The sequence below is a fragment of the Onychostoma macrolepis genome, chromosome 10 (genome assembly GCF_012432095.1).
Source record: "Onychostoma macrolepis isolate SWU-2019 chromosome 10, ASM1243209v1, whole genome shotgun sequence".
NCBI classification, from domain to species: domain Eukaryota; kingdom Metazoa; phylum Chordata; class Actinopteri; order Cypriniformes; family Cyprinidae; genus Onychostoma; species Onychostoma macrolepis.
This window is the reverse complement of record NC_081164.1, coordinates 1,834,576-1,861,501: the sequence shown is the minus strand read 5'-3', so window position 1 is coordinate 1,861,501 and position 26,926 is coordinate 1,834,576. Positions and strand designations below refer to the sequence as shown.

At 36.3% G+C, this 26,926-nt stretch overlaps 1 protein-coding gene across 4 annotated transcripts in view; it reads left to right on the top strand.

The window, feature by feature from the left end:
- Positions 1-26,926, top strand: part of psd3l (pleckstrin and Sec7 domain containing 3, like) — a 113,045-nt gene that overhangs the window by 49,135 nt on the left and 36,984 nt on the right. For all 4 annotated transcript variants that reach the window (XM_058788279.1, XM_058788280.1, XM_058788281.1 and 1 more), the window contains 5 exons: positions 2,295-2,486; positions 6,683-6,763; positions 7,997-8,109; positions 11,550-11,608; positions 20,104-20,193. In XM_058788279.1, coding sequence (XP_058644262.1) covers positions 2,295-2,486; positions 6,683-6,763; positions 7,997-8,109; positions 11,550-11,608; positions 20,104-20,193 — 535 coding nt within the window. The remainder of the gene's footprint in view (positions 1-2,294; positions 2,487-6,682; positions 6,764-7,996; positions 8,110-11,549; positions 11,609-20,103; positions 20,194-26,926) is intronic.

Below are 26,926 nucleotides of genomic sequence, written 5' to 3'. Positions count from 1 at the left end.
GTTACTCGTCAGGCTAGAAAAGGTTACAAAACCTCCTCTAAAGAGTTTGGACTCCACAAATCCACAGTCAGATAGACTGTGTACAAATGGAGGAAATTCAAGACCACTGTTACCTTCCCGAGAAGTGGTCGACCAACAAAGATCACTCCAAAATAGGGCTGCACGATATATTGCATGCGATTGTAATGCGCATCTTGTCAGTAAAGCCGGTTCTGTGATTAGTAATAAATCTTCATCACCTGTTTTCAGATGGAGCGGCGTTTAATACACAGAGCCGTGGTTCACCGACAAGCTACGCAATTCGAGCTCAGAATCGCAGATGAATCGCCTGTGATAAAGAATGTGATATTGCATAGCTTGTCAGTGAACTACAATTGCATGCAATATATCGTGCAGCCCTACTCCGAAGCAGAACGTGTAATAATCTGCAAGGTTGCAAACGTTCCCAGGGTAACTTCTAAGCAACTAAAGACCTTTCTCACATTGGCTAATGTTAATGTTCATGAGCCCACCATCAGGAGTACACTGAGCAACCATGGTGTGCATGGCAGAGCTGCAAGAAGAAAGCCACTGTTCTCCAAAAAGAAAATTGCTTGCTAAAGATCATGTGGACAAGCCAGAAAGGTTTGATGGATGGATGAAATCAAAATAGAGCTTATTGGTTTAAATTAGGAGCTATTATGTTCGGAGAAAAGAACACACTGCATTCCAGCTTCAGAATCTTCTCCCATCTGTGAAACATGGTGGTGGTAGTGTCATGGCTTGGGCCTGTTTTGCTGCGTCTTGGCCAGGACAGCCTGCCATCATTGATGGAACAATGAATTCTGAGCAAATTCTAAAGGAAAACGTCAGGACATCTGTTTAAGAACAGAGTCTCGAGAGAACGTGGGTCATGCAGCAAGACAACAACCCCAAGCACAAGAAGTCATTCTACCAAAGAATGGTTAAAGAAGAACAAAGTTAATGTTTCGGAGCGGCTGAGTCAAAGTCCAGACCTTAATCCAATTAAAATGTTATGGAAGGACATAAGTAAGCAGTTCATAGGAGGAAACCCACCAATATCACAGAGTTTAAGTGCTTCTGCACTAAGGAATGGGCTAAAACTCCTACATGTTATTGTGCCGGACTGATCAGCATTTACAAGAAACTTTACCTTCAGTTACTGCAGCAAAAGGGGTCACACCAGATACTGAAAGCAAAGATTCACATACCTTTGCAACGCACAGATGTAACACTGGATCATTTTTCTCAATAAATAAATGACAAAGAAAATATTTTTCTCTCACTTGTTTGATTGGGTTCTCTTTGTCTACTTTCAGGATTTATATGAAAATCTGATGATGTTTTGGGTCATATTTATGCAGAAATATAGACAATTCTAAAGGGTTCACAAACTTTCAAGCAGCACTGTACTTGAAGTACCCCTCAGATTTTAAAATAAATATTTAAAAATTAAGTATCAGATTTGCATGTTCACAGTTCTCTGACACTGGTGGTAAACAAATAATTTCAAGTTATGTTATTTTAAAATGATTTCTTTGAATTTTACATTTTTATGATTTAATTAATGATTAGCTTTTCATTAAACTCACAAATCCCCTGTAGTACCTTTACGAGCCCGAGTTTGGGAAACCTTCACGTAATATAATGTTTATTGCATTGCATGTTGTTACTTACAACGAATGGAATATATTTTCTGACTATATTTTTTTGTCAATATGGTACAAGATTATCCTATTTAAAACAATGTGCTAAATATGGTTACTGTAGGTCTAAAGTAATGTAAACGTAATCAAAAAGCAGTCCGTTTATATCACCTGTAATGGATTACGTTACTAACTGCAATTCTTGTCATATAATTTGGAATCAGTAACAGATTACAATTTGTAAGAAATCTACCCAGCTCTGGTCGCTTATACAGGGTTAAATGGCTGAATGTTTTTCAGTGTCCAGATACTTCTTGTTAGTCAGCGTATCGTTTAGGCAAGTTAATGAGTGTACTGTTCACATTCTCTGCTGACATATGAAAAGCAGTTTCACTTGGAAATACATCACAATATAGTAATAAAATCGGTTGCAATTTACATTTTATGCTGACACAAAAAGTACAGAGCTTTTCAGAGAAGGTTTTAGGTTGTACACTGACAGCTAAAGCATAGCACTCTAAGTCTAAAATATACTAAAAATATCAAAACGAAATAAAAGAAAAAGTCTGCTTAATCAAACTGACCAGTCGGTTGTTGGATCGTCCTCACTGTGATTAACTGTGTTCTGTGCGTTTGTGTGTTGTGCAGCAGCGATGCAGGGCTGAAAGACGCGCTTTCGGACTGGGACTCAGACATGGATGGTGTGGAAAGTCTTAAGGACACAGATGTTCTTCACAATGGCAGCCGAAGCGACCAGGAAGCTGCTCGACGTCTGGCCAGACGGCTCTACCACCTGGAGGGCTTCCGGCGCTCGGACGTCGCCAAACATCTGGGCAAGAAGTGAGTGCCTTCAGCCATAAATCATAAGTCAAATCACTGTTATATTTATATAGCACTTTTTACAGTGCAGATTGTGTCAAAGCAGCTTTACAGCATTAAAAAAATAAAATAAAAATGGAAATAGCGTGTCGAAATAGTGTGCCATTCTCCCCTGGCCAGATGAGACCAGCAGTTTAATTCTAGGTTGCAAAACTCAGTTCTGTGTTTTTCTTCTCTCTATTCTGTCTTCAATTGGATACCTGTTATACACACCAACCAGAGGAATATGTAAATATTTGCCTCTAATTGTAACTTGAGGAAAAATACATGTACATTGCCGTTAAAGAATTTGGGATCAGTAAAACTTTTTTTAAAAATAAGTTTCTTATGGTCATCAAGGTTGACAGGACAGTGTTAATTACTTGGCAGTCAATGGGACAGTCACAAGCCTCCCGGTTTTAATCTAAAATATCTTAAATTGTGTTCCGAAGACGAACGGAGCTTTTACGGGTTTGGAACGACATTAATGGTAATTAATTAATGGTAGTGATTAATGACAAAATTTTCATCTGTGGAGTAACCCTTTAATTTTATTAAGCAAGGATGTGTTAAATGGATAAAAAGTGATAGTAAAGACTTATATTGTTAGAAAAGATTTCTATATTGGATGAATGCTGTTAATTTTTTACATTTTATTCATCAAAGAATTAAAAAAAAAAAAAGTATCACAAGTTACAAAAAAAATATTAAGCAGTTTCAACACTGATAATAATAAATCAGCATATTAGAATGATTTCTGAAGGATCATGTGACACTGAAGACTGGAGAAATGATGCTGAAAATTCAGCTTTGAATCACAGAAATAAATTATATTTTAAAGTATATTAAAATGGGAAACCAATATTATAAATTGCAATAATATTTCACAGTATTACTGTTTTTCTGTATTTTTGATCAAATAAATACAGCCTTGATGAGCATAAGAGACTCCATTAAAAACATTACAAATCTTACTGCTGAATGGCAGTGTAGATGCTTACTTTAAGCCTGAGTGGCTGACAGGTAGTTTGGGGTTTGTTGACCACATTATAATTTGTGTATTACTTTACAATGTTCTCTCTGAATTCTCTGAAAAATCCACAGCAGAAACTGACTAATGTATCGTTTAACCACTGAATATGTCCGGCAGTGTCTGTCACTGTCTATTTTGCTAAGCCATCTTAGTAACGCACACGTCACATATTTATCGTTATTCTGGTGAAGGTGTTTTCTAACATATTTTCTGCCATTTAGAGCACAATTCAAAGTGGAATGACCGTGAGCTAAGCAATCTTCACTGACATTGCAACAATAAAATGTAGCATGCCATGGGAAACATGTTTTAAAAACAGTGCATCCACTACCAGTGTCTTTTTACGCTTAAATTCATATAATTTTATAACTTTATGTAATTTGAGTGCTTAACTCCATTTTTAAGAGTGGCACATTTAATCAAAATATGTGAAAGAGTTTAAAGTCATTCTGTGTACTTCAGTACTTGGCCAGTTGTCAGTTCGCTAACGCCAATAAAAGAATGTGTCTGCACAGTCCACATATTTATGCCAGATTTATTTTGAATAAATTCCAGTGTTTACACAAAAAAATGGTGTTATGCATGTTTCAGTGGTGATTATTTTTTTAGCATTAATTTTATACTTCTGGAGTTTTTCGTTCCTTGCCACAGTCACCTTTGATTTGCTCACTTGGGGTTTACAGACAAATACCCAAAATGAAAAATTGAAGTAATTGTCATTATTTACTTGCCCTCAAAGTTGTTCCAAACCTGTATGAATTTCTTTCTTCTGCTGAACACAAAAGAATGTATTTTGAAGAACGTGGATAACCACACAGTTGCTGGTCCCCATTGACTTCTATTTCCACTTGACCTTAAAATGACACAGCTCTGTTCACACCCCCAAAATAAATCTTACACATTCCTAACTTTCAAAACACTCCATCAGCACTTCCTAAAGTATTATTAGATCAGCATATTTATGTTTTCATACCAAAGATCTTGTTACTACATTGCTAATGCCATTCATACATTGCATTGTCTGTATACAAGCATCTAAAACAACAGCTCAGTCTTCTAGATTACTGTGGTGAACTGTGCTCACAGTTATTTCTCAGATATGTTTCTTTGCCTCTGTCAGAACCAATCAGATCTGTGTATGACCTTGGGTCAGTGACTGCACTGGAGCAGTTAAACACCCCCAGCCCCTTAAAGAAAGTTCATTCCTCACATTCTCACACACACTGGAAATAAAGATTTGAGAATACAGGCACTCATCCATATTCATAAGCACTCTCAGTGCCAGACGCAGTACTCCAGAGGAGAGCATCATTACTCCAGTGTTCGCTGTAGCACCGCCTCCACAGCCCTGCACTCGTCCTGTCTCACTCTCCTGCTGTCTGAAGACCATCACTAGCCGCGTTTCCATTACCCTTTAAGTTGCGCAAATTGAAATTGTGAATTGAAAATATGCCCAATAGAAAATTTCACAAAAACTCCCATATATCGCAAAAAAGTTTTTATGCTTGCATAAGGTGGTTTTTCAGGCTCTGCATTACGGCTCCGACATGGCCACTCTAGACAATGCTTGTGTTTATATCAGCCACACCACGGCACTTTTTAGAAGTGTCCCAGAAGCGCCTGTCCGTGCTGCTTCACCAAAGATACACGCATACAGTACGTCTCCTTCGATTTAAAAATAATGGTTAGTGTGGTGGCTGCAATTTACGTAAGCCTACCAACATCTGTCAAAAAAAAATTACGTCTTAGTCGCATAACATTGGTTAATGGAAACACAATTTGCAATAGGTTTTTTTATCAACATAAAATATCGCAAAAGTTTTGCGCAAATCTGTAATGGAAACTTGGTTACTGAAGACCATCACTGTCTATAGACACGCTCTCACCCTGTCTCATTGTCCTGTTGTCCACAGCCATATGTTCATCCTCTCTTACTGTCCTGTCTGGAGACAATCATTGACAGTAACTACTCTTTTGCTGTCTGCAGACTTCAGTGTCCACAGGACCTAATACTGTAGAGGACCTAATACTGAGCCCTGTGGGACTACATGCGTCTGTTGGGTTGGACATCTTGCCATTAACACAAAAAAACTGGTTGGATAGGTAGGATAGGCGATTGGATAGGTAGAACCTAAACCATACTAATGCCTGCCCACAAATGCCTACATAATTCTCAAGCCTATCCAGGAGAATGTTATGGTCTATAGTGTCAAAGGCAGCACTAAGATCTAATAGCACTAGAAGGGAGATGCTTGTATTATCTGACCGTGGCTGGAAGTCATTTTTATGACTTAAATTAAGTAAAAGATAAATCCATAAAGTACAGATCATCTCGGAGAATAGAAATCAATACACACTGCAAGAATGCCAAATGTAGAAAAAGTGCATGCGGTATAATCACAAACAAATTGCACTTGAAAGTAAATTTAAAGTTACAGTGTTTAAACAGAAGTGGCGAGTCGTTACAACAGTAGGTTAACAGCACAGCACAAATACAAATACTATGCACCAACAGGAAGTCCAGGCTTTCCTTTTTAAAGTGTCAATTGTGCATATAAATGTATATGTTTCATAAATACTGTATATATTTCAGAACGCCTGTGCCCATCCTCCTCCCCCATTAAAGTAATTTATACACTAAGCATTATGAGTGAATCTATTAATTCCAGTGATTGATCTCTATTTTTAAATTCATTGGTCAAAAGGTGTGGGAACCCTGAATGTCAAGTCTCAGTCATATAGCAGCACTGCTGCAAACTCATTCACATGTCCGTCTGGGAATGCATGTTTCTTATGTAATGTGCTTTATACTGCTGTGATTCCTCTTCTGCATCCCTCTCCATTTTAGAATCATGTCAGGTTAGATTAATGTCTTTTCAGGGTTGTTCATCATAAACTAGTTAAATGCTCTGAACTTCAGTATGTCTGATTTCTATGTCACGCTGATATTTCACACATACAGCGAGTATAAAATGATGTGTTGTGTGATTATAGTAAACGCAGGCTCTTATCAAATGTGATTCAGATACCAGAAACTATATGAGGTCATGTATAGTTGAACTGTTGCTAATGTGAAGGTCTTTTTTATTTTTTATTTTTTTATCTCTGTTATAATATAATGTGTATGTTCTGTTTGTGTTCACAGTAATGACTTCAGTAAGATGGTTGCAGAAGAGTACCTCAAATTCTTTGAGTTTACAGACATGACATTGGACCAATCACTCAGGTACATCTCATGTCAAGTGTTTGTCATTCAATTATTGTGCAGTCATACAGTCACAGTATGTGTTTCTGCTGTTTTGCAATGTACAAAATGCGGCTCATCTGGTTGTATGTTTACAATCTTTAAATAATATCTGATGAAATTAAGTTTTATTTGTAAATTATTTAGTGCTGTCAAACGATTAATCGCGATTAATTGCATACAAAATAAGTTTTTGTTTACATAATATATTTGTGTGTGTGCTGTGTATATTTATTACGTATATATAAATGCACACACACGCATGTATATATTTCAGAAAAATGTGTTATGTTTATATATTAAATATATTTATTTATAATATAAATTATATGAATATAAATATAGACGTAAACACATGTAAATATTTTCTAAATATGTGCACGTCTGTGTGTGTATTTATATACACATAATAAATATACACAGAACACACATATATTATGTACACAAAAACTTTTATTTTGGATGCGATTAATAGTTTGACAGCACTAAAATTATTTAATTCTCACATTTATTTGAAAAAAAAAAACTATATCTAGAAAGATGTAGATATAGTTTTTTGGGGGGGAAATTCTACCTGAAAATATTCCTTTTTAATGAATAAATAAATGTGAGTTAAATAATTTACAAATAAAACTTAATTTTATCAGATTTATTTTTTCAGCAAAGAGATAACAAAATGTAAGATTATTTATAATACTTTTGTGGCATCGTTACAAGAAAAAACGTATTATTTAATACCAGAGTTAAAGATGGTAAACATACAACCAGATGAGCCACATTTTAGTTATATATAAAATAACCTCATAATAAGTAAATATTGTGATATATACTGTTATATTTAAGACTAAAAGAATATAGAATATTTTGAACAATTAAGAATGCAACCAAAGAATGCTGAATATTATTTTGTTGTTTATTATGTTCTTTGAATTATATGAAGTCTTTTTTGAAGTTTTTATTATTGTTAGTTATTTTAGGACCGTGTCTGATCACAGTTCAGGAGTCATGCTTACCAAAGTTCTGATAATTGCCCAGTGTTCACAGACTTATTCATTCATCTGTTTGTGTGGTTCTGGGTCTTTATTTCATCCTGTGGTGTGTCCACACACATCATTAATGTTTTTTCTGTTACTGGACCCCTGATGAGTCTTCACACACAAGCTGCAAACAAGACGAAGTTCATGGTCATGTTATATTGCTGTTTTTGTGTTGCAGATGTTTTCTGAAAGCATTCTCACTAATGGGCGAGACTCAGGAGAGAGAGCGCGTGTTAATTCATTTCTCTAATCGGTACTATCAGTGTAATCCCACCATCATCACTGCACAAGGTACTGCATGTCTCAACCTTACGTAACCTTTCTCGATTACTTGTTACTTACTAAGATTAGTATTTCAGATCAGTTGAAGATGTAAGGGATCATTAATATCAATGGTGGATGAAGTACACAAATCAAGTACTTGAGTAAAAGTACAGATATCCTAATGAAACATTACTCCAGTAAAAGTACTCATTTCAAAAAAGTACTTAAAAAAAAGTTTAAGTTATAAAAGTTTTTGTTTACGTAATATATGAGTGTGTACTGTGTATATTTGTTATATATATTATTATATATTATATATCACTCTCATAGCCATGCATTCTTTCTCTCTGGTTTTATGACAGCTGTCCCTTTTATAGTTAGAACAGATAGCATTAGAACATTACAATCTTACATTGCTCTTTAAAGCATTAAAATCACTAAATTAAAACTACATTTTAACTGCTGGCACATTTAATGTCCAACAATGAATATTTTAGCAAAATGCATATTTGACTCAGATTTATTGCGCTCAGCGCTCGTTCACTCGTGTAAGCCTCGCCCACTCCTGAATGGATATATTTACATGACTTTCTAACATTTACAGATGGAAAATATAGTTGTCACATGTCAGGAAAAACAACGTCTCAAATGCATTAAACAGCACAAATATATTCGCTGTTTGCCGTGGTGGATCGATTAGATCCATGATCAACAATAAGGGCTAATTAAGAATAAGCGTGCACAAATGAGTGAGACTGTGTGAACTTACATTGTCGTTTATGGAACCGCTTTAGCTCCGATTGATTTGTTATGTTATTTCAGGTCAGGTTTTGGACTTTAATCCCCTCTTTTCCTCGGGTCTCCGTAGTGTTGTCTCCGTCATATTCACGCAGCAGCGGTGATGAGAGAACGCGCTTGAGAAACAGTTTCGAGAGGAGAAATCAATCTACATATAAAATATTGGTCACAGATTATTGGTCACTTTATAAACAATAAAAGTGTAGCGCATCCACTAGTCATTATATATAAATAAATCGTTTTTTACCGATGCAAATGTTTTGCATCCTGCATCGCAGTACAAATGCCAACTTGTAGCCGATGCACACTTTTTAAACCGATGCATCGCTTAACTTTTTTTTGCTGATGCACCGAGCGAATCTTCCCATCCCTAATATATATAAATTCACACACATGCATGTATATATTTAAGAAAAATATGTTATATTTCTGTATTAAATGTATTTATATATAATATAAATTACACAAATATAAATATATACATGTAAATACAAGTAAACATTTTCTAAATATATCCTTTATGTGTGTATATATACATAATAAATATACACAGCACACACACATATATTACATAAACAAAAACTTTTATTCTGGATGCGATTCATCGCGACAGCACTAATTTAAAGTTAAATGTACAGATTGATTCATTGTTTTTTCAGTAGTAGTCAGACTACTCATTAATCAGCACTAAAAAAATTAGTGCATTCATTTAATATGCATTGATCTGCAAATAAGCAAACTTTTTATTTTATTACCAAAACATAAAATAACATAGTATTTTAAAATATGAAAATATAGAATTTGTGTAATTATATATTTACAAATAGCATAAAAATACGATGTACAGAGGTCGCGTGGCTTAAACAGCTCACTCTTTTACGACAGATTTACTTCACAAATATCTGAGGGTCATTACCTAAATATTTCTTTACAATAATCAATACTAAAAGTCGACATTTATTAACTTTTCACGCCATTGTTTGTATTTCAGTAATATATCGGTTCTTTGCCATTCTGACCAGCTCATTGAATCAGTCCATATTTGAATCAAAAACGGCTTCAAATGGATTAATTATTAAATAATTTAGTGTGATTTGTAACCAGTTTAACAGGTTCATTGAAAATAATCATTTTGTTCACAAATCAGACATCGAAGTGAAGTAAAAAGTACAATATTACATTTTGGAATGTAGTGGAGTAGAAGTTACTCAAAATAAAAATACTGTAATACAGTAAAGATACTCAAAAAATGTGCTTAAGTAACGAAGTAAAAATACTTCTCTTCTGTCCATCACCGTTATTGTAACCCTAACATGGTGAAAGAGCCTTCCACTATATGCTGGAGTCCTGATCACCTGGTTGGGGTTCATTTTACCATATTCATTGTTCATGTACAGCTGACTGTACATTATTCTGATATTGAATGCCTTGTACGGATGTGCATCTCCTTAACTGAGGCTGATTGCGACACGTATCTCAATGTATAGCCAATGCTACGATACATTAAAGATACATATGAAGCAGCTATGACACGATTCACTCCTATGCAGTGCAATACGATTTTGATTCGATTCAACACAATGCGATTCAAGACAATATGATGCAATGTAAAAAATTATGCTATGCAATTTAATATATGGTACAGATAGTTTGCATTCTAATCTGCGAATAATTATATATAAATAAATGAGTTTTTACTGATGCAAATATGTTAGACAATGCATCGCGATATAAATGCCAACTTGAAACTGATGCACACTTTTTTTAAAATTGATGCATTGCATCGTTAACTTTTATGCCGATGCAAATCCGTGAATCTTACCATCTCTAATGGCTTGCAAACAATTAATAAATAAATGGATGAGAGATTAGATATTGATATGAGTTGGAAGTTAATAATGTGAGAATAGGATTAGACAATATAAAAGTAAAATGTTAAACAGGTATTTATAAAGCGGTTTCATTTCAATGTTCATGACTGTTTGTGGAAAAAAATATCAAAATGTATCAAATTTGTAATCTAAATATATAAATATTGTGATTACTTTATTAGTTGTCATGAAGTCCATTATTTTTCAGTTGGTTTTCTGTCACATTTCCATAAAAAAAAAAGGTATATTGTAATATGTCTTTATTGACCAAAAAATAAAAATATTTAGTGCTATATATTTTGTTTTTATATCGCTCACTCCTATGAGAGAAGAAAGAGAGTGTGGCATAATGCAAAAAACATGAAACTAGCCTGGCTAATATTGTCTCAAACAAAAGTTGCCTGAGGACTATTTCTGTGTTTAATGCCTCGGCATATAGTTGCTCCATATGAAATCTATAAATAAAACATTTGTGGTTTTGCACAACATTAATTATCTGTTGGATAAATCCTCTCTTCACTAATTCTCCATGAAACATGATTGGGTTTAATCGCTCATTCAGTATCACAGTGTCGTGTTTCTTCCATAGCAACCATCTTAGTAACAGCTATGACCAGTATATGGGTAAAAAGCTAAACCATCTCCTTGTTGCTAAGACTGTTGCCATGGAAGTGATGTTAGACTTTCTCCTGATGCAGAGATGAATGTGTGTGTGATATCAGAAGTTATGATAAAAATAATGTTCACTCTCGTTGACCTGTATGTGTGTGTGACTGAATGTTTCATTGATGTTTGCAGATGGAGTTCATTGCCTTACCTGTGCGCTAATGCTGCTCAACACTGACCTTCATGGCCCGGTAAGTGACCTCTGACCCTCTGCTAGAGTTGCCCGTATTACCAGCTAAATGAAAACTGACAGTTTATTCCATCTTTGCCAAAAGCACATGAATGCAGACACCGTTTGGCCTTATCAGAGCATGTTATCGGTGAATCTAATGATCCCTCTGAAGAAGGAAATGTCTGGGTCATGTTTCACCTTACAATAAAAAGAAAAGCTTAATTGTGTAATTGATAATAACTGATAATTGTAAAAAGTCTTTCTGGGGAGGTTGAAATGTTGCCCAGAGATTCATCAACTAGTGAGCAGGATTGGGTATCATTTGAATTTTATCAATTCCAGTAAGATAAAAAATTGGATTAAAAAAAATTAAGTCAAACATTTAGATGCCAAATATATTTATTCTGTCTTTTTACAAGGTGTTCTGTTGCAGCTGAATTACATGAGCAGCCTAAAGTGAACAGTCAGTAATGAAATAGGAACAAACAAATCAATTAGCAATAGCATGAATAAATACAGCCGTACAAATTTCAGGTACAGAAATTGAAATCAAAAGTTTAAAAACACTGTAGTTTTCTTTTCATAAATAAAATATAGATTATTCCTCTTTGAAGTTACAAAAGATATTCAGTGAAGATCAGTGAATTATTTGTTTTGTTCTTTGATTAACATTAATGACAGGCAGCATGTTTATTAGGCTGCTGTCTCTTTAACACCGAACGCATGGATCTAAAAATACTGAAATGCATCACAACTGTTTACGTTCACTTAAGACAAAAAACAGCTGTGTTTATAATGATATACCAGGGGTGTAACGGTACACAAACATGATGGTTTGGTACGTACCTTGGTTTTGACGTCACGGTTCGGTATGATTTCGGTACAGCAGGAGGAAAATACTAAACATAAAATAGTATTTAAAAAAAAAAATTAAACAGTGGTTCTTTCTTTAAATAAATTCAATTATAATTGAAATTTTCCTAAGAATAAAAATCTACCTCAGCTTGTGCTCTAAACTATATGAAGCCCTTTTAAGTTACTATAAGGTTACAATTAACAACAGAGCCCAAACTTAAATTTAATTACTATTTATTTTTAAATATAATAATCAACACTCAACTTAAAGAAAATGTATACAATAGGCTTGTTGCGATAGTCGGTGTGAAGCGAAACCGGTGTGAAGCTGCAACACGGTTACTTTATTTGACCACCCCCCCAACCGTTGTTTGTAATTTTTTATAGTAATAAAAATCATTTAGTACAGTTAGAGAACAGACAGTACAATTAAAAACTGAACGTTTTGCTAATAAACGTTCTACGTTTATTATTGGTTCCACAGCGTTTACTTATTTTCAGTTTTGTATACCTATTTAAACTTTGTGTAAGTTATTTGTTATTTTATATTAGGCATAGCCTATAGCATGTTCTTATATTTTGTTGACACTGAATTGTTGCTAATTCGAAAAGTAAAAGTAAAATGCGTGCGGTGCTTTTAAGCTATTTAAAAATGAAGGAAAGCGAGGAAAAGAGGAAAATTCAAACTAACAAGTGCTTTACGCCGAATTGCCGCTAATTTGAAAGTGAAAGTAAAATACGCACGCCGCTTAGACCCGTACTGAAAACTTTTGGTACGAAAACATGTACCGTTACACCCCTATGATATACTGATGTATTTTTGCGCATAATGGTCGGTAAATGTGAAAGAGAAGTCCACTATTTCTGCAGTGGAAATGCACAGAACGGTTCGAGAATGGACACAAACCGGGAACTTTTCTCTGCTCGCGCTTCAGATGTGTGTGCAAGTTATTTCCCCTCTTGCGCTAAAATTGTTTAAAATCACATTAAAATGCGAACGAGAATAAGCAAAATGCACGTGTCTTATCGAATACCCGGTTCTTGGAAATATGGAACCGGTTCTCGATACCCAAACCTACGAGCGAGTCAAGGATATCAAACTGTTTTGTTCTTAGATGTTTGATTTTACTGTGGATATTATCTATGATCAAATGTTCAGGGTTAAACCTGTGAAATCTACATGAATGTGCCTAAATATAAATGGCTCAATTCAAGCAGAGGAGGAAAACACAAAGAACTGATTCAGATATGTGCCATTAGTAACTACAGTACAGTGAAGAAGAAGAAAGTTCTGCACCCCCCACAGATTCCTCAGTGAAATGTGAGGTGCATTCTGGGTTCTCTAAGAATAGCTCCTCTCATTGGTCTCCATGGAGTTTGATCATGTGTCTTGGAACTTAGAGGACGGCGATTTTTGAGTTTGACACACTCAGTAGAACGCATGTGCCATGGAGACGTAGAGATTTCATGCCCACGCCGCAGCACTTCTCTAGACGCTTTCATTTCAAACATTGTTTAGTTTCATGTCATGTGGGTGAATACAGCTGAAAGTTGCACAGCCGTGGATCTTTTCAGAAATGTATGCCAGACGCCCACACACAATACATGGCTGCATTTGTGGAGGGAAGCGTTATACATATCACACCGGTTATATAGAGACAGAGCAGGTGCAGATGGGTAAATCTCATCAAAATCTGTCCTGACTTGACAAGATTTGAAAGATGAAAGAAGAAATGTATATTTTTCCATAAAGAAATCAAAAGTTACTTTGTGGAACCAATAAAGACTTCATTAACGCTATGTCTGTTAGCTGACAAAATAAATGTATAGCAAATCAGAAGCATTAAAATTTGCAGGTAAAAAAAAATACTTAAATACATTAAAATACTTAACAGATTGTGCCATAACTGAAGCCTGTTGTCCCACCCAAAAGTTATTTTCAACAGGACATACACTACCCTTCAAACATTTGGTACAATATTTTGATTAATTAAAAAAACAATACTTTTATTCAGCAATGATGCATTGAATTGATCAAATGTGACAGTAAAGACTATAGAAAGTTTCTATTTCAATAAATTATGTTCTTTTGAATTTTGCATTCATGAAAGAATCTTGAAAAAAATAGGTTTCCACAAAATCGTGAAGCAGCACAACTGTTTTCAACACTGATAATTATCAGAAATGTTTCTTGAGCAGCATATCAGCATATTAGAATGATTTCTGAAGGATCATGTGACACTGAAGACTGGAGTAATGATGCTGAAAATTCAGCTTTGATCACAGGAACAAATTACATTTTAACATGTGTGACCCTGGACCACAAAACCAGTCATAAGGGTAAATTTTTTGAAATTGAGATTTATACATCATCTGAAAGCTGTTAGGATCGGACAATATTTGGCTGAGATACAACTATTTGAAAATCTGGAATCTGAGGGTGCAAAAAAAAAAATCAGAATATTGAGAAAATCTCCTTTAAAGTTGTCCTTTTAGTGAAGTCCTTAGCAATGCATATTACTAGCCACAAATTAAGTTTTGATATATTTACTGTAGGATAGTTTTGTCTCATACAATGTATTGTTGGTTATTGCTACAAATATACCTGTGCTACTTATGAATGCTTTTGTGGTCCATGGTCACATATAATAACTAGAATAGTATTTCACAATATTACTGTTTTTACTGTATTTTTGATTAAATAAATTCAGTCTTAAGCAAAAGAGACTTCTTTCAGAAACATAAAAAATGTGAAGTGGAAAAAAAAACAAAGAACAAAAAAAAAAGCAGCACTTCTCAAGCCACGTTCCGTGGTCTTTCAGATTTGTTTTTATTGGGACATTTTTTGTGACAAGACAATTAACTGCATTTTCCAATAATACAAACATTTCATTATACAGTGGGTACGGAAAGTATTCAGACCCCCTTAAATTTTTCACTCTTTGTTATATTGCAGCCATTTGCTAAAATCATTTAAGTTCATTTTTTTTCCTCATTAATGTACACACAGCACCCAATATTGACAGAAAAACACAGAATTGTTGACATTTTTGCAGATTTTTAAAAAAAGAAAAACTGAAATATCACATGGTCCTAAGTATTCAGACCCTTTGCTGTGACACTCATATATTTAACTCGGGTGCTGTCCATTTCTTCTGATCATCCTTGAGGTGGTTCTACACCTTCATTTGAGTCCAGCTGTGTTTAATTTTACTGATTGGACTTGATTAGGAAAGCCACACACCTGTCTATATAAGACCTTACAGCTCACAGTGCATGTCAGAGCAAATGAGAATCATGAGGTCAAAGGAACTGCCTGAAGAGCTCAGAGACAGAATTGTGGCAAGGCACAGATCTGGCCAAGGTTAAAAAAAAAAATTCTGCTGCACTTAAGGTTCCTAAGAGCACAGTGGCCTCCATAATCCTTAAATGGAAGACGTTTGGGACGACCAGAACCCTTCCTAGAGCTGGCGTCCGTCCAAACTGAGCTATCGGGGGAGAAGAGCCTTGGTGAGAGAGGTAAAGAAGAACCCAAAGATCACTGTGGCTGAGCTCCAGAGATGCAGTCGGGAGATGGGAGAAAGTTGTAGAAAGTCAACCATCACTGCAGCCCTCCACCAGTCGGGGCTTTATGGCAGAGTGACCCGACGGAAGCCTCTCCTCAGTGCAAGACACATGAAAGCCCGCATGGAGTTTGCTAAAAAACACCTGAATAAGATTCTGTGGTCTGATGAGACCAAGATAGAACTTTTGGCCTTAATTCTAAGCGGTATGTGTGGAAAACCAGGCACTGCTCATCACCTGTCAATACAGTCCCAACAGTGAAGCATGGTGGTGGCAGCATCATGCTGTGGGGTGTTTTCAGCTGCAGGGACAGGACGACTGGTTGCAATCGAGGGAAAGATGAATGCGGCCAAGTACAGGGATGTCCTGGACGAAAACCTTCTCCAGAGTGCTCAGGACCTCAGACTGGGCGAAGGTTTACCTTCCAACAAGACAATGACCCTAAGCACACAGCTAAAATAACGAAGGAGTGGATTCACAACAACTCCGTGACTGTTCTTGAATGGCCCAGCCAGAGCCCTGACTTAAACCCAATTGAGCATCTCTGGAGAGACCTAAAAATGGCTGTCCATCAACATTTACCATCCAACCTGACAGAACTGGAGAGGATCTGCAAGGAGGAATGGCAGACGATCCCCAAATCCAGGTGTGAAAAACTTGTTGCATCTTTCCCAAAAAGGCTCATGGCTGTATTAGATCAAAAGGGTGCTTCTACTAAATACTGAGCAAAGGGTCTGAATACTGAGGACCATGTGATATTTCAGTTTTTCTTTTTTAATAAATCTGCAAAAATGTCTGTGTTTTTCTGTCAATATGGGGTGCTGTGTGTACATTAATGAGGAAAAAAAAGAATTTAAATGATTTTAGCAAATGGCTGCAATATATCAAAGAGTGAAAAATGTAAGGGGGTCTGAATACTTTCCGTACCCACTGTATATCAGCTATTTGTAATAGCTAATAGAAGTCATCCTGTTTGAGAAGAACGTGTTTTTTTATTTTTTATTTAAAGCAGCATTAATTGCATTCATTATAACATACATGATTTATTCACAATTTAATCGAAGTAGTCCTTTTCTGCATTACAATAATGAGAATGAGATTTTGGGGGCAGTGGAATAAACACACATTGTATATATGTGTGTATAAAATCTGGTTCCTGAGCAAGGCCCAAATGTTTTTTTTTTTTTTGAGAATGATTTGTTGTTCTTGCAAAATAGCATTTTATTCTGTCAGTCTTTGCTGACTTCGTGATCTGTGCTGCGGTCCCATGTCAAATCATACTGAAAGAGAAAAATGGCTTGATGTGCTGTTAAAGTGATGGATGACACAAAGCTATAGCATCTCTTCACCGATGAAGCTGCTGCAGCGTGAGATCTTATTGAATCGTGTATTTCGAAGCAGCCTGTGTCTCTCTTTGATATCTCGTGCCAGTCTGACTCTGAACATTTGTCAGTGCCATCCACCTACAAACTCGGCTGGTGCTGGCAGGAACAGTAAAGTCAGTGGAACAAACACCGTCTGCGCTTTATTTTAGACTGCAAGCGGCCGCTCCTTCAGTCTTTGTCTATGACATTATAAAAGCAGCAATCTGATGCTGTGAAGGAGAAATCAAGGTTCAGACAGAGTAATTGTAGAGGATGTATAATAGCAGCAGTCGGTGTATGTGGCAACCGTAGGCGCTTGTGATGCTTAAAGTTCCTCTGGAAATGGTGAATTATATTCATGGTGGATCACAGTCACAGTGTTGTTCGTATTGTGAGATGTAGCAATTGTATGACTGTGACATTTTCTCTGCTCGCTTATGTATGATCTGATATACCAGCGCTATGAAAATGAAACATTTTCTTCCTCACGTGTATTTTGGTCATTTGCTTTCTCACAGAACTACTGTGACCAAAACAAAGACAAATTATTGTTGGACAGGTATGCTGTAAGAAAATGCGAACTTGTGAATGTTTGAGTCATTCAGTGAATATTTGTATTTTAATATGAAATGTTTTGTAGTTAAACATGTGCACACACTATACGGTGCACCCTCTCTGAAAACTTAACAAATTCAGCAATTACTTTTTACTTCAGAGACATAATGTTCCAGCAAGTCTGCTTGATCAATTACCAAAGCAGCATGTCAGAATTATTCAGGAAAATAAGACTTTCTTATCAAAATGATAAAATGCTGTGTTGCAAAAATGAGTACACCCTCCTCAAAGTTACTAAATAAAAACAGGTATGTTGCACCAAAACATTGAAAGAGAAGTAATTTCTTAACAATTAACTGTGTTAAATAGCCCACTAAATCATTCTCAGACTTGTCAGGAGACTTGTTTCCTAGCACAAAGGAGGACATTTGGGATGCAGTTTGTGATCAAGTGCCAAGAAGGGTCAGAGCAGTATGCATAAAATTATGGAGGACATACTAAGTACTAGAATATTATACATTTGTTGAATTAAATCTAGGGTGTACTCATTTCTGCAATCCTTCTTTTAAACAAAATTGGCTAATTTACTTACTTTACAGATATTAAGGACATATTTTTCTGTTATTGTTAAGGAAATGTTTAAAATTTCATGAGTTGTGTTAGTAATCGTTAAGGAAATGCATCTTTTTGTATTGTTCAGAGGGGTTTATTCATTTACGCTGTGCACTGTGATAGCTCAGAGCTCAACTATGAAACAGCCTAGAGCAAATGTTCAGACAGTTAAATAATCTCATGCTATTACATTAGATCAGTTCCGGATTGTAATAGATATTCTTAATCCTGTACATTTAGTTAAAGGTGTCACCTCCTCCAGCAGAACTTAATCAAGCATCAGTCTGTGAATTATTACATGAGCTTGACATTATATGATGTCAGGCATCGTTTATAAACAGACTTTAGCTTTGCATCAATCAATATACAAAATATAAAGAGAAAACAATCAAATAATATGAAGTATTTTTTCATTTGCAAAGTTAATGTGTTTGTTTGTTTATTTGTTTATTCAAAAATAGACATTATAAGCAGACTACAGTTCCAAAGTTTTAAAATAAGTCTCGTATGCTCTTCAAGCCTGCATTTATTTGAGTAAAAATGGTTATATTGTGAAATATTAACATTTTAAATAACGGTTTTCTTTTTAAATATATTTATTATTTTAACCAAGCAGTATGTAAATCTCTTAATTGCTTTTGAACGTGTCACGTGTCACTGCTTCACTGATATATGTGCTAGACAACCTTAAATACAGTATAAATAGATCTAACAGGGTCTAGTTACTGGACAGTCAATTATATAATCTTTTTATATCGTCATATCACCCAGCAATAAAACTTGCTCTGTGGTAAAGCACCAAGGCATTTCTGTAAAAGTGCTTTGAAAGAATGCATGGTTAGACTTTATTTTGAGGAGTCCTTGTTACAGTGTAATTATGCATTTAAGTCCTGAGTAATATTAATTAACTACGTGTATTTACTATATTAGGGTTTGTCTTAGTGTTACTTGCATGTAATTATGCATAATTTATTGTTATTACAATATTAAGTACATGTAATGTGTAACAAGGACACCTTAAAATAGTGTTACCGAATGCGTATTTTAAAAAGCTCTCTACACATTTTCAAATGTAATTTAAAACTGTTTACTTTTTTAGCATTCTTTGATAAATAGAAAATTCAAAATAACAGCATTTATTTCAAAAAAGAGAGTCTTTGTGTTTTTTAATTAATTTAATGGATCATTACTGAATAAAAGTACTAATTTCTTTAAAAAATGGTACGTTAATGTTATTTACTGTGTTTTACGTGTAATTTCTAGGAACAATTACATAAGAAAAACTATTCCATAGTGATAAATACTGTGATATAATGTTTTGGCCTCCCACCTTATGTTCCTTGTGTTTAATAGCAGTTTGTAAATTTGATGAGAAAGCAGGACTGACTGATTTACAGCCATTGTAGGAGTGCATGCTGGGATGTCAGCATGAATTGATTAGAGATCCCCTCCTCTGCTGCTGTCAGTGGTGTCAGGTCGTGTCGGACTCGCAGGGTTAAATCAGGGTGATGCAGTGCCATCCTGTCCCATTAACAGCCCAATAAATGTTTCTCATGCCCCACAGAATATCGGGAAGAAGATGACGTGCCAGGAATTCATCAATAACCTGGATGGACTCAATGAAGGACAAGATTTCCCCCGGGAGCTGCTGAAGGTAAGTCTCAAACAAATCTCTCAGCATTCCTCTTTGAGATGACGTATGAAAGGATACATGACATTAAAAACCGGCTTGATGGATACAAAAATATTCAGAGTAGAATTCAGCTGCTCCAGGTCCTTTGAGCCTGGTGATATTCTGTAACACACAATGCTGTCTACTTTCCCTTGTTTTCACAAGATCATCTGATCTTTACTAATCAGTCCCCGTCAACCTGATGTTTGTGCACTTGATACAAGCTCAGGACAAAAGCACTCTCGACTCGGATTCATTAGTAATAGATGCTGTTATTGGAGACAGACATGGACATTTGGAGGCCTGAACGAGTGCAAGATTCTCTTCAAACTGCTGCTCCACCGTGACCATAGTTAAAAGAAGGACTGAAATAAAAATATAAAAAGATCTTGTGGCAATAATAAGAATGCAAAATGCAATGATGCATGATATCAACTTGTGTGGCTAGAAGCGTCTACGTTCACAAAAAGACAGGACAGAAGCATGAGAGAAATTATTTGTTTCACAGTCAGGGAGACACTGTGTGCTTCTATGTGAAAGCAAAAGCACTTTATTTGGCCTTCCGAAAGTAGATGCATTTAGGAATCATTAAGATTACTTAGAACAGAACAGCACAACCCAGATGTTATCACAATACATTTTATGGACGACCGTTTCGTGAACCTAGGAGAGGAGGTAATCCTGACTTTGCTATGACAATCTGGCGCTTCTGAATCAGCGACTGTGTATGTTTTGTTATTAGTTTTAAGTATTTGCTATTGACCGTTTAAATGCGGAATTTTGCGTGTCGTGTGTGTGTGTGTGTGTGTGAGAGTCACAGCGCAGCGTCGTGTGTGTGTGTGCGTTCACATGTGTGAGAGAGGGAGACACGGTCACACAACCGCGGCTTGTGTGCAAACACATACGAGCTTCATCACTGTGTCTGTCACGTGACTCTGTTCCCCTCTCGGGCTTGAACTGATGGTAAAATTAAGGACATTAGTACTATATGTGTCTTTACTATAATTTTGAAAGCTAAAGCTGGCGATTATGGAAAGGGGCATTGCATTTCCGACGCGGCTTGTGGTGTTTGGCCAATCACAATGCACTGTGCCAGTTGGCCAATCAGAGCAGACTGCGCTTGTCGGAAGGAGGGACTTTGTAGAAAACGAAGCGTTTGAGAGAGGCGGGGCATAGAGGACCTACAATAATGTACAGTATTTGAAAAATAATGTGTTTTTTGAACAATAAAACACATTCTGTTACACCAAATACACAAAATAATGATATTTAAAGCTAATTGGTATGACACAGTATAGGACTTTTAGAAAGGAAAGTTGAAAAAGAGAGAGAGAGAAAAAAAGAATTAAACAGAATATGCAAATTCTGAATAAATTACTGCCATTGTGTGAATTATGTAATCCTGTAGTCCATAAAAAAGTAACTGTAATCTGATTATGAGCAATTTAAAATGTAATATACTTAAATTTTCAGAATTTGATTACGTAATCCAGATTGCATGCAACTGCCCAGCCCTGACCATCAGATCTGTGGCCCACCTGCTAGACAATCCTTGTCCCATGTTTCCTCTGATATGTCCGGTTCTGGCACCATCACTGCAGCCGAGCTCAATCAGCGACAGGCCAAAACAGCCCCATGTGGACTCGGGCTCAAATGAGTTTGATCTGCCAAAATCAGCGGACTTAAATAATTAAATACCCCCCGCCACCACTAACACCTCTTCCGGATAGTGCACCTTTTATGTCACGCTTTAATAAAATGAATACACTTCACACACTGACAGGATGTGTATTGCATGCTTAATAAGTTGGCAGTAACTTCAGTGAGCACTTTATAAGGCGTTATATAAAGCTGCACCAAAAGCGAGTGCCCTTGCCGAGAGTCTGTCGTGACTGTCCTCTGCCAACTCCATGAGCTGGCTACTTTATGAGCTTTTTATGGCCCGCTCGCAGGTATCACCATACTGAATGACTCAAAAGCTATCTGCCTTAATGAGAGAAGAGTGCTTCATTTTGGTGTCAAATATGTCTTTTTGATGTTAGGTCACAAGAATTCTTGCGATGGATTGTGGCTATCTAGTCTAGGTTCAGTTAGTTCAGTGCCTTGGTCATTTTGGCATCTAGCAAACCAATCAGACAGCTTTATTAAGTTCTGAGACGGCAAGGTCAGAATCATTTAAAGTTGTTTTCCAGCTCCTTTCAAGGGCACATTTTGAGTAAATTGTAGCACAAGGTCAAGTTTTCAGTTGTGTGAGTCACCGTCTTGTTTTCTGCTGTAAAATCAGCCTGCCACAACTCAGAATATATTGATGGATCATTTTGTCCTTTCATATTTCTTGGTTGGCATCTGAAGGAACTCTGGTAAATGGGTGACTGATCCGCATAGCGCCAGCAGCACCTTTGTAGCAGAACGTAATGTTTTATGGTATTATTAGATCATAAGTTTGGGGGAAAAGTGCTTCTAATATCGGTTTACTACATGCTATCTGGAGCGCAGAGAGGCTCATAAAATGCACACGTATATTTTGGGGCTGTCAACTTATGCGATTAATTACATATCAGTAAATGGTGGACATTTAATAAAAGTAAGGTTATTTGCAGTTTTATACATGGTCAAATAACTCGCATGCATACTGTTTCCTATGCAATGACATTAGCCAATCATAACAGGGGCCGATTACTGACAAGCCTTAAAGGACCCGCCCCTTAAAAACAGGTCGTTTTAGAGAGAGGCTCAGAATGAGGGCTGAAAATAAGCATTTTTCCCAATATATTTATTTGGGTTTTTTTTGTGCAAAAAACTTTATTAACATTATAAGTAAACATCTAGGAACATAAAATAATTTTTTAAAATCCATGTCATGACGCCTTTAATATTTTGTCCTATAAAATAATACAAGAATATGCCAAACTACTTAAGGTAGGTTTTTTCTGCACTGTGATTTAAGGGCAGTTTTATCACCCTGAGAAACAGCGTGGCTTGTTAAGACCGTCTTCTCAGAACAACTGTGGAGACGGACTCGAATAAACTTGAAAGCATCAGTGTCAGTAACTGTGAAAGACTGCATGTCTCCGTTTGATTGGCAAACACCACGCACATGGAACAGTTTGTCACATATCTCTTGCAGTATTAAACAGTCTCTTTTGATACATGAAATATCTCATTTCTCAGTCTTCTCTAGTTACACACAGTCATTTGGTGGCTGACCATTATGTATTATTGAAATGTTCACAAGTTTAATATTGCTGTGTTTATGATTATAGCCTTGTCTGCAGTTGTGACGTACGTGGCTTATCATCGTGACTATTGTGAAAAATGCATTTCATTGATCGCTAACTTAGTTACTCATCACTGAGCCTTGTTTGTTGCTGGAATGCATATTAGTGGTGCATTATTACAATTACACATAAAGTTTAAGACTTTGTTCCCAAACTCTAACGCCTCATTTGAAATGAAATACTTCCTTTCTATATATGATGCGAAAAACAGTACAGCAAAGTGTGGTATGTCCAAATTCACAGTAGACAAAAGTACCCGCAAATGAGCTGCTGCTTCTCCCGCCTTTTGCAGAATAGGGCTGATGCCTTTACAGGTCCTGCCTCAGATACTCTGATAAAAAAACATCTGTTTGGTTTTGATGTGGTTTTGGTGCCGGAATCATGTGTTTTAAACCATATTAGTTTAAACATCTGAAATACGGTTTTCTGAGCACACACCTCCGAAGCAGGCGTTTCAGCGGTTGCACACGGCATGTGAGTACTACACTACAGCGGCGGCTCGTCAGGGGAGGCACAGCTTCCCTAAAAAGTGAATTGAGGATGATTTAATGTTAATAAAATTCACAATTCATTTCAGTTCTTGTCTCAGAATGTATATTTTTTGTTTGTAATTTTACAGCTGTAAAACCATAACATGTTACTGAAGTTGGAGAGCGCAGCTTTTCTATCGCAAATGTGCCGAATCTGCTGATGTAATTACAACCGCTAAGTGTTAGAGAAGGGGAGGGGGAGGCCAGTCAGCATCGAGTGTTCACTTTCAGCGCTGAGGAGCGTTGAGAAAAGAAACCTCTGGTAAATCAACCAATCATCATAGAGATGTAAATTACTAGTTTGAACGGCTCCCGCTGCGCTGATAATGTACCAAGTAGTTATGATGAGCAGGGATATTGAATATTTGATCACCAACAGATTTGCCAAGCTGTCATTCAAACAGTATATATACAAATTAATAATTAAACAGGCAGCTCTCTTTTAACACAGACTTTTAAGAAGGGATGGATGTTTGCTTCAAGTGATAGGCCAGGTGAAATTATATTATCTTGCTGTATGTATGTCATTTTCTTTACGTTTTCTGACTAAAAGCAACCAAAAAAACATTTTAACCTTGTTAAGCAAATAATAATAATGATAATAGGCAGGGATCCCCAGACCAATACAATTAGTGTGCCTCCTCTATTTTAAAACCCACAAGACGCCACTGCTAAACCAAGTTCTCTTTCATGTCTTATTATGCTTAAACTATCAAGTACACACAAGTGTATGTTAAAAACAAACAAGTCTGTGAAGGTAAACAGCTGGGAAAGATATTGCACGTTTATATTAAATCTGTGTATTAAGTGACAGCAGCGTAATATACAGTACTGCTGTCTACGCTGTTAATATGACCCAAACTATAAAATAAAAACAGAAAATCACTCACTGCTCTGGACTGAATAACATCTGTAACTGTATTAAGAAGACATTTGTTACTTAAAGGGGGGGTACAATGCTGTTTCGTGCATTCACTGTTAAAGAGTTGGATTTCCGCGCATGCATTGACCAGAGCGAGAGTAAGAGCTCACCCATCAACGCACTTCATTCGGCTGCACGGCACGGGACTCGCTCGGGAAGAATGTCTCTAAAGAAGTGTGTTTTTGGTTGTAAGGGAAAGATAACCTTGTTCAGCTTCCTGAAGAACCCAGCGTTACGTAAACAGTGGATGCAGTTTGTTTTTTCGGGGCAGCAATGGAGTTTCTCAAGTGTGTTTGTTGATGAACGTTTTATAAACAAGGCCCTTAAGGCCCGACGCTGGATTTGCACATGTTTTGATACTGAAAGATGGAGCGGTCCCAGCTATAAAAGATCCCGTCATGATTCAGAACTGCAGACGGTAAGTGAAACGGCATCAAATGTCTCTTGTTGGCGATCGGCGCTCAAGTGCTCGTCACTCTTTAGCTCCGCCCACAGCGTGCCTCCAGGAGCTCAGCTTTTTTCTGTGAGAATCGTAAAGCGTATAAATATGATAAAACTAAAGACTTTTTGGAGATATGAAGGATGCAATATTACTCTATAGGTACTCAAGATTAACATGAGATTGGGTGAGACTGTGTGTGTTATGCCTCCTTTAAATACTGCTTTTAAATGCTCTAGTGTGCAGATAAACACGGGCGGATTGTGCAGACTCATTCTTTCCACTGTGGTCGCTCTTTTCCGACTAACTTTCTCAGTTGGTCGCACAAGTACATCATTAGGTCGCTATTTTAAAAAAAAATTTTTTTTTGCTAATTAATCAATGCATGCTGATGAACTTTTTTTAGCAGGGCTCTACTTCTATGGTATCACTGTGAAGAACTTTTTCAGCACCTTTATTTCATCGCAATGTGGATGTGGACGATTCTGCATCGATGCAGTAATAGACCATAATCGATTATAGCCGATGACGTCATTTGCAAACGCTCTTGTCATGCGAGTATTAAAAATGCACTCTCTATTTTAAAGTCTGAGCTCGGCTTTTTCCCGCATGTGGCACATGGTGTTCCTGTTGCTCAGTGGTGGAGCATTGTGTTAGCAGAGCAAAAGGTCGTGGGTTCAGTTCCCAAGGAACAAATATACTGATAAAAAAAATGTATATCCTGAATGCACTGTAAGTCGCTTTGGATAAAAGCGTCTGCTAAATGCATAAATATAAATGTTATTGTAAATGTGTGTGCGCTAGAGACAAACGCGGTGGGCTTCATTGCACAGAATATGCGCTGTGAGACATGCGCATTGCTCGACAGTAGTGCGTGCTTGTGGAAATAGATCTGTGCATTGGTGTGAATGCAGTCTATTAAAGCTGCCTGTGTCTATGCTCTCATCAGTAATAATCAAACAGCAATAATGCTGAAGAAAAAAGAAAAACCCATAACTATGATTATCTGTAAACTTTCGATACTGAAAGTGCTTTTTGTTCATCACTTGTAATTGTCTTTTCCCCCCTTTATTACTTTATATTTGCTTGTATGTTTTGAAGCTATATTTACTTTTAATTTTTAACAATAATTAATTAATTATATATTAATGAATATATTAATTAACATAATTATTTAAAAAAGTAACCTGCTTATATAATTTAATAAAAATGCACAAAATGAATTTGATATAATCGTGATGGATTGAGATGCATCGTGATATCGAATTTAATTGAATCGTTGACATGATAATCGTAATCGAATTGAATCGTGGAACCAGTGACGATTCACACCCCTAGTATCCACTGAAAAAAATTTAAGTAATCGCGCTGGCGTCTCCATGTCCTGCAAAGCGCGCTGTAGCTTCCACTCTCCGCACACTATTGGATACAGCGCACATTTATCTAGGTTTAACGTTTAAACATTGTTATATGCTTGAACTGTTTTATATCTATAGATTTTATTTTAGGCACGTCGTGATGTTTTGAGAAGGCTAAATTGATCAAA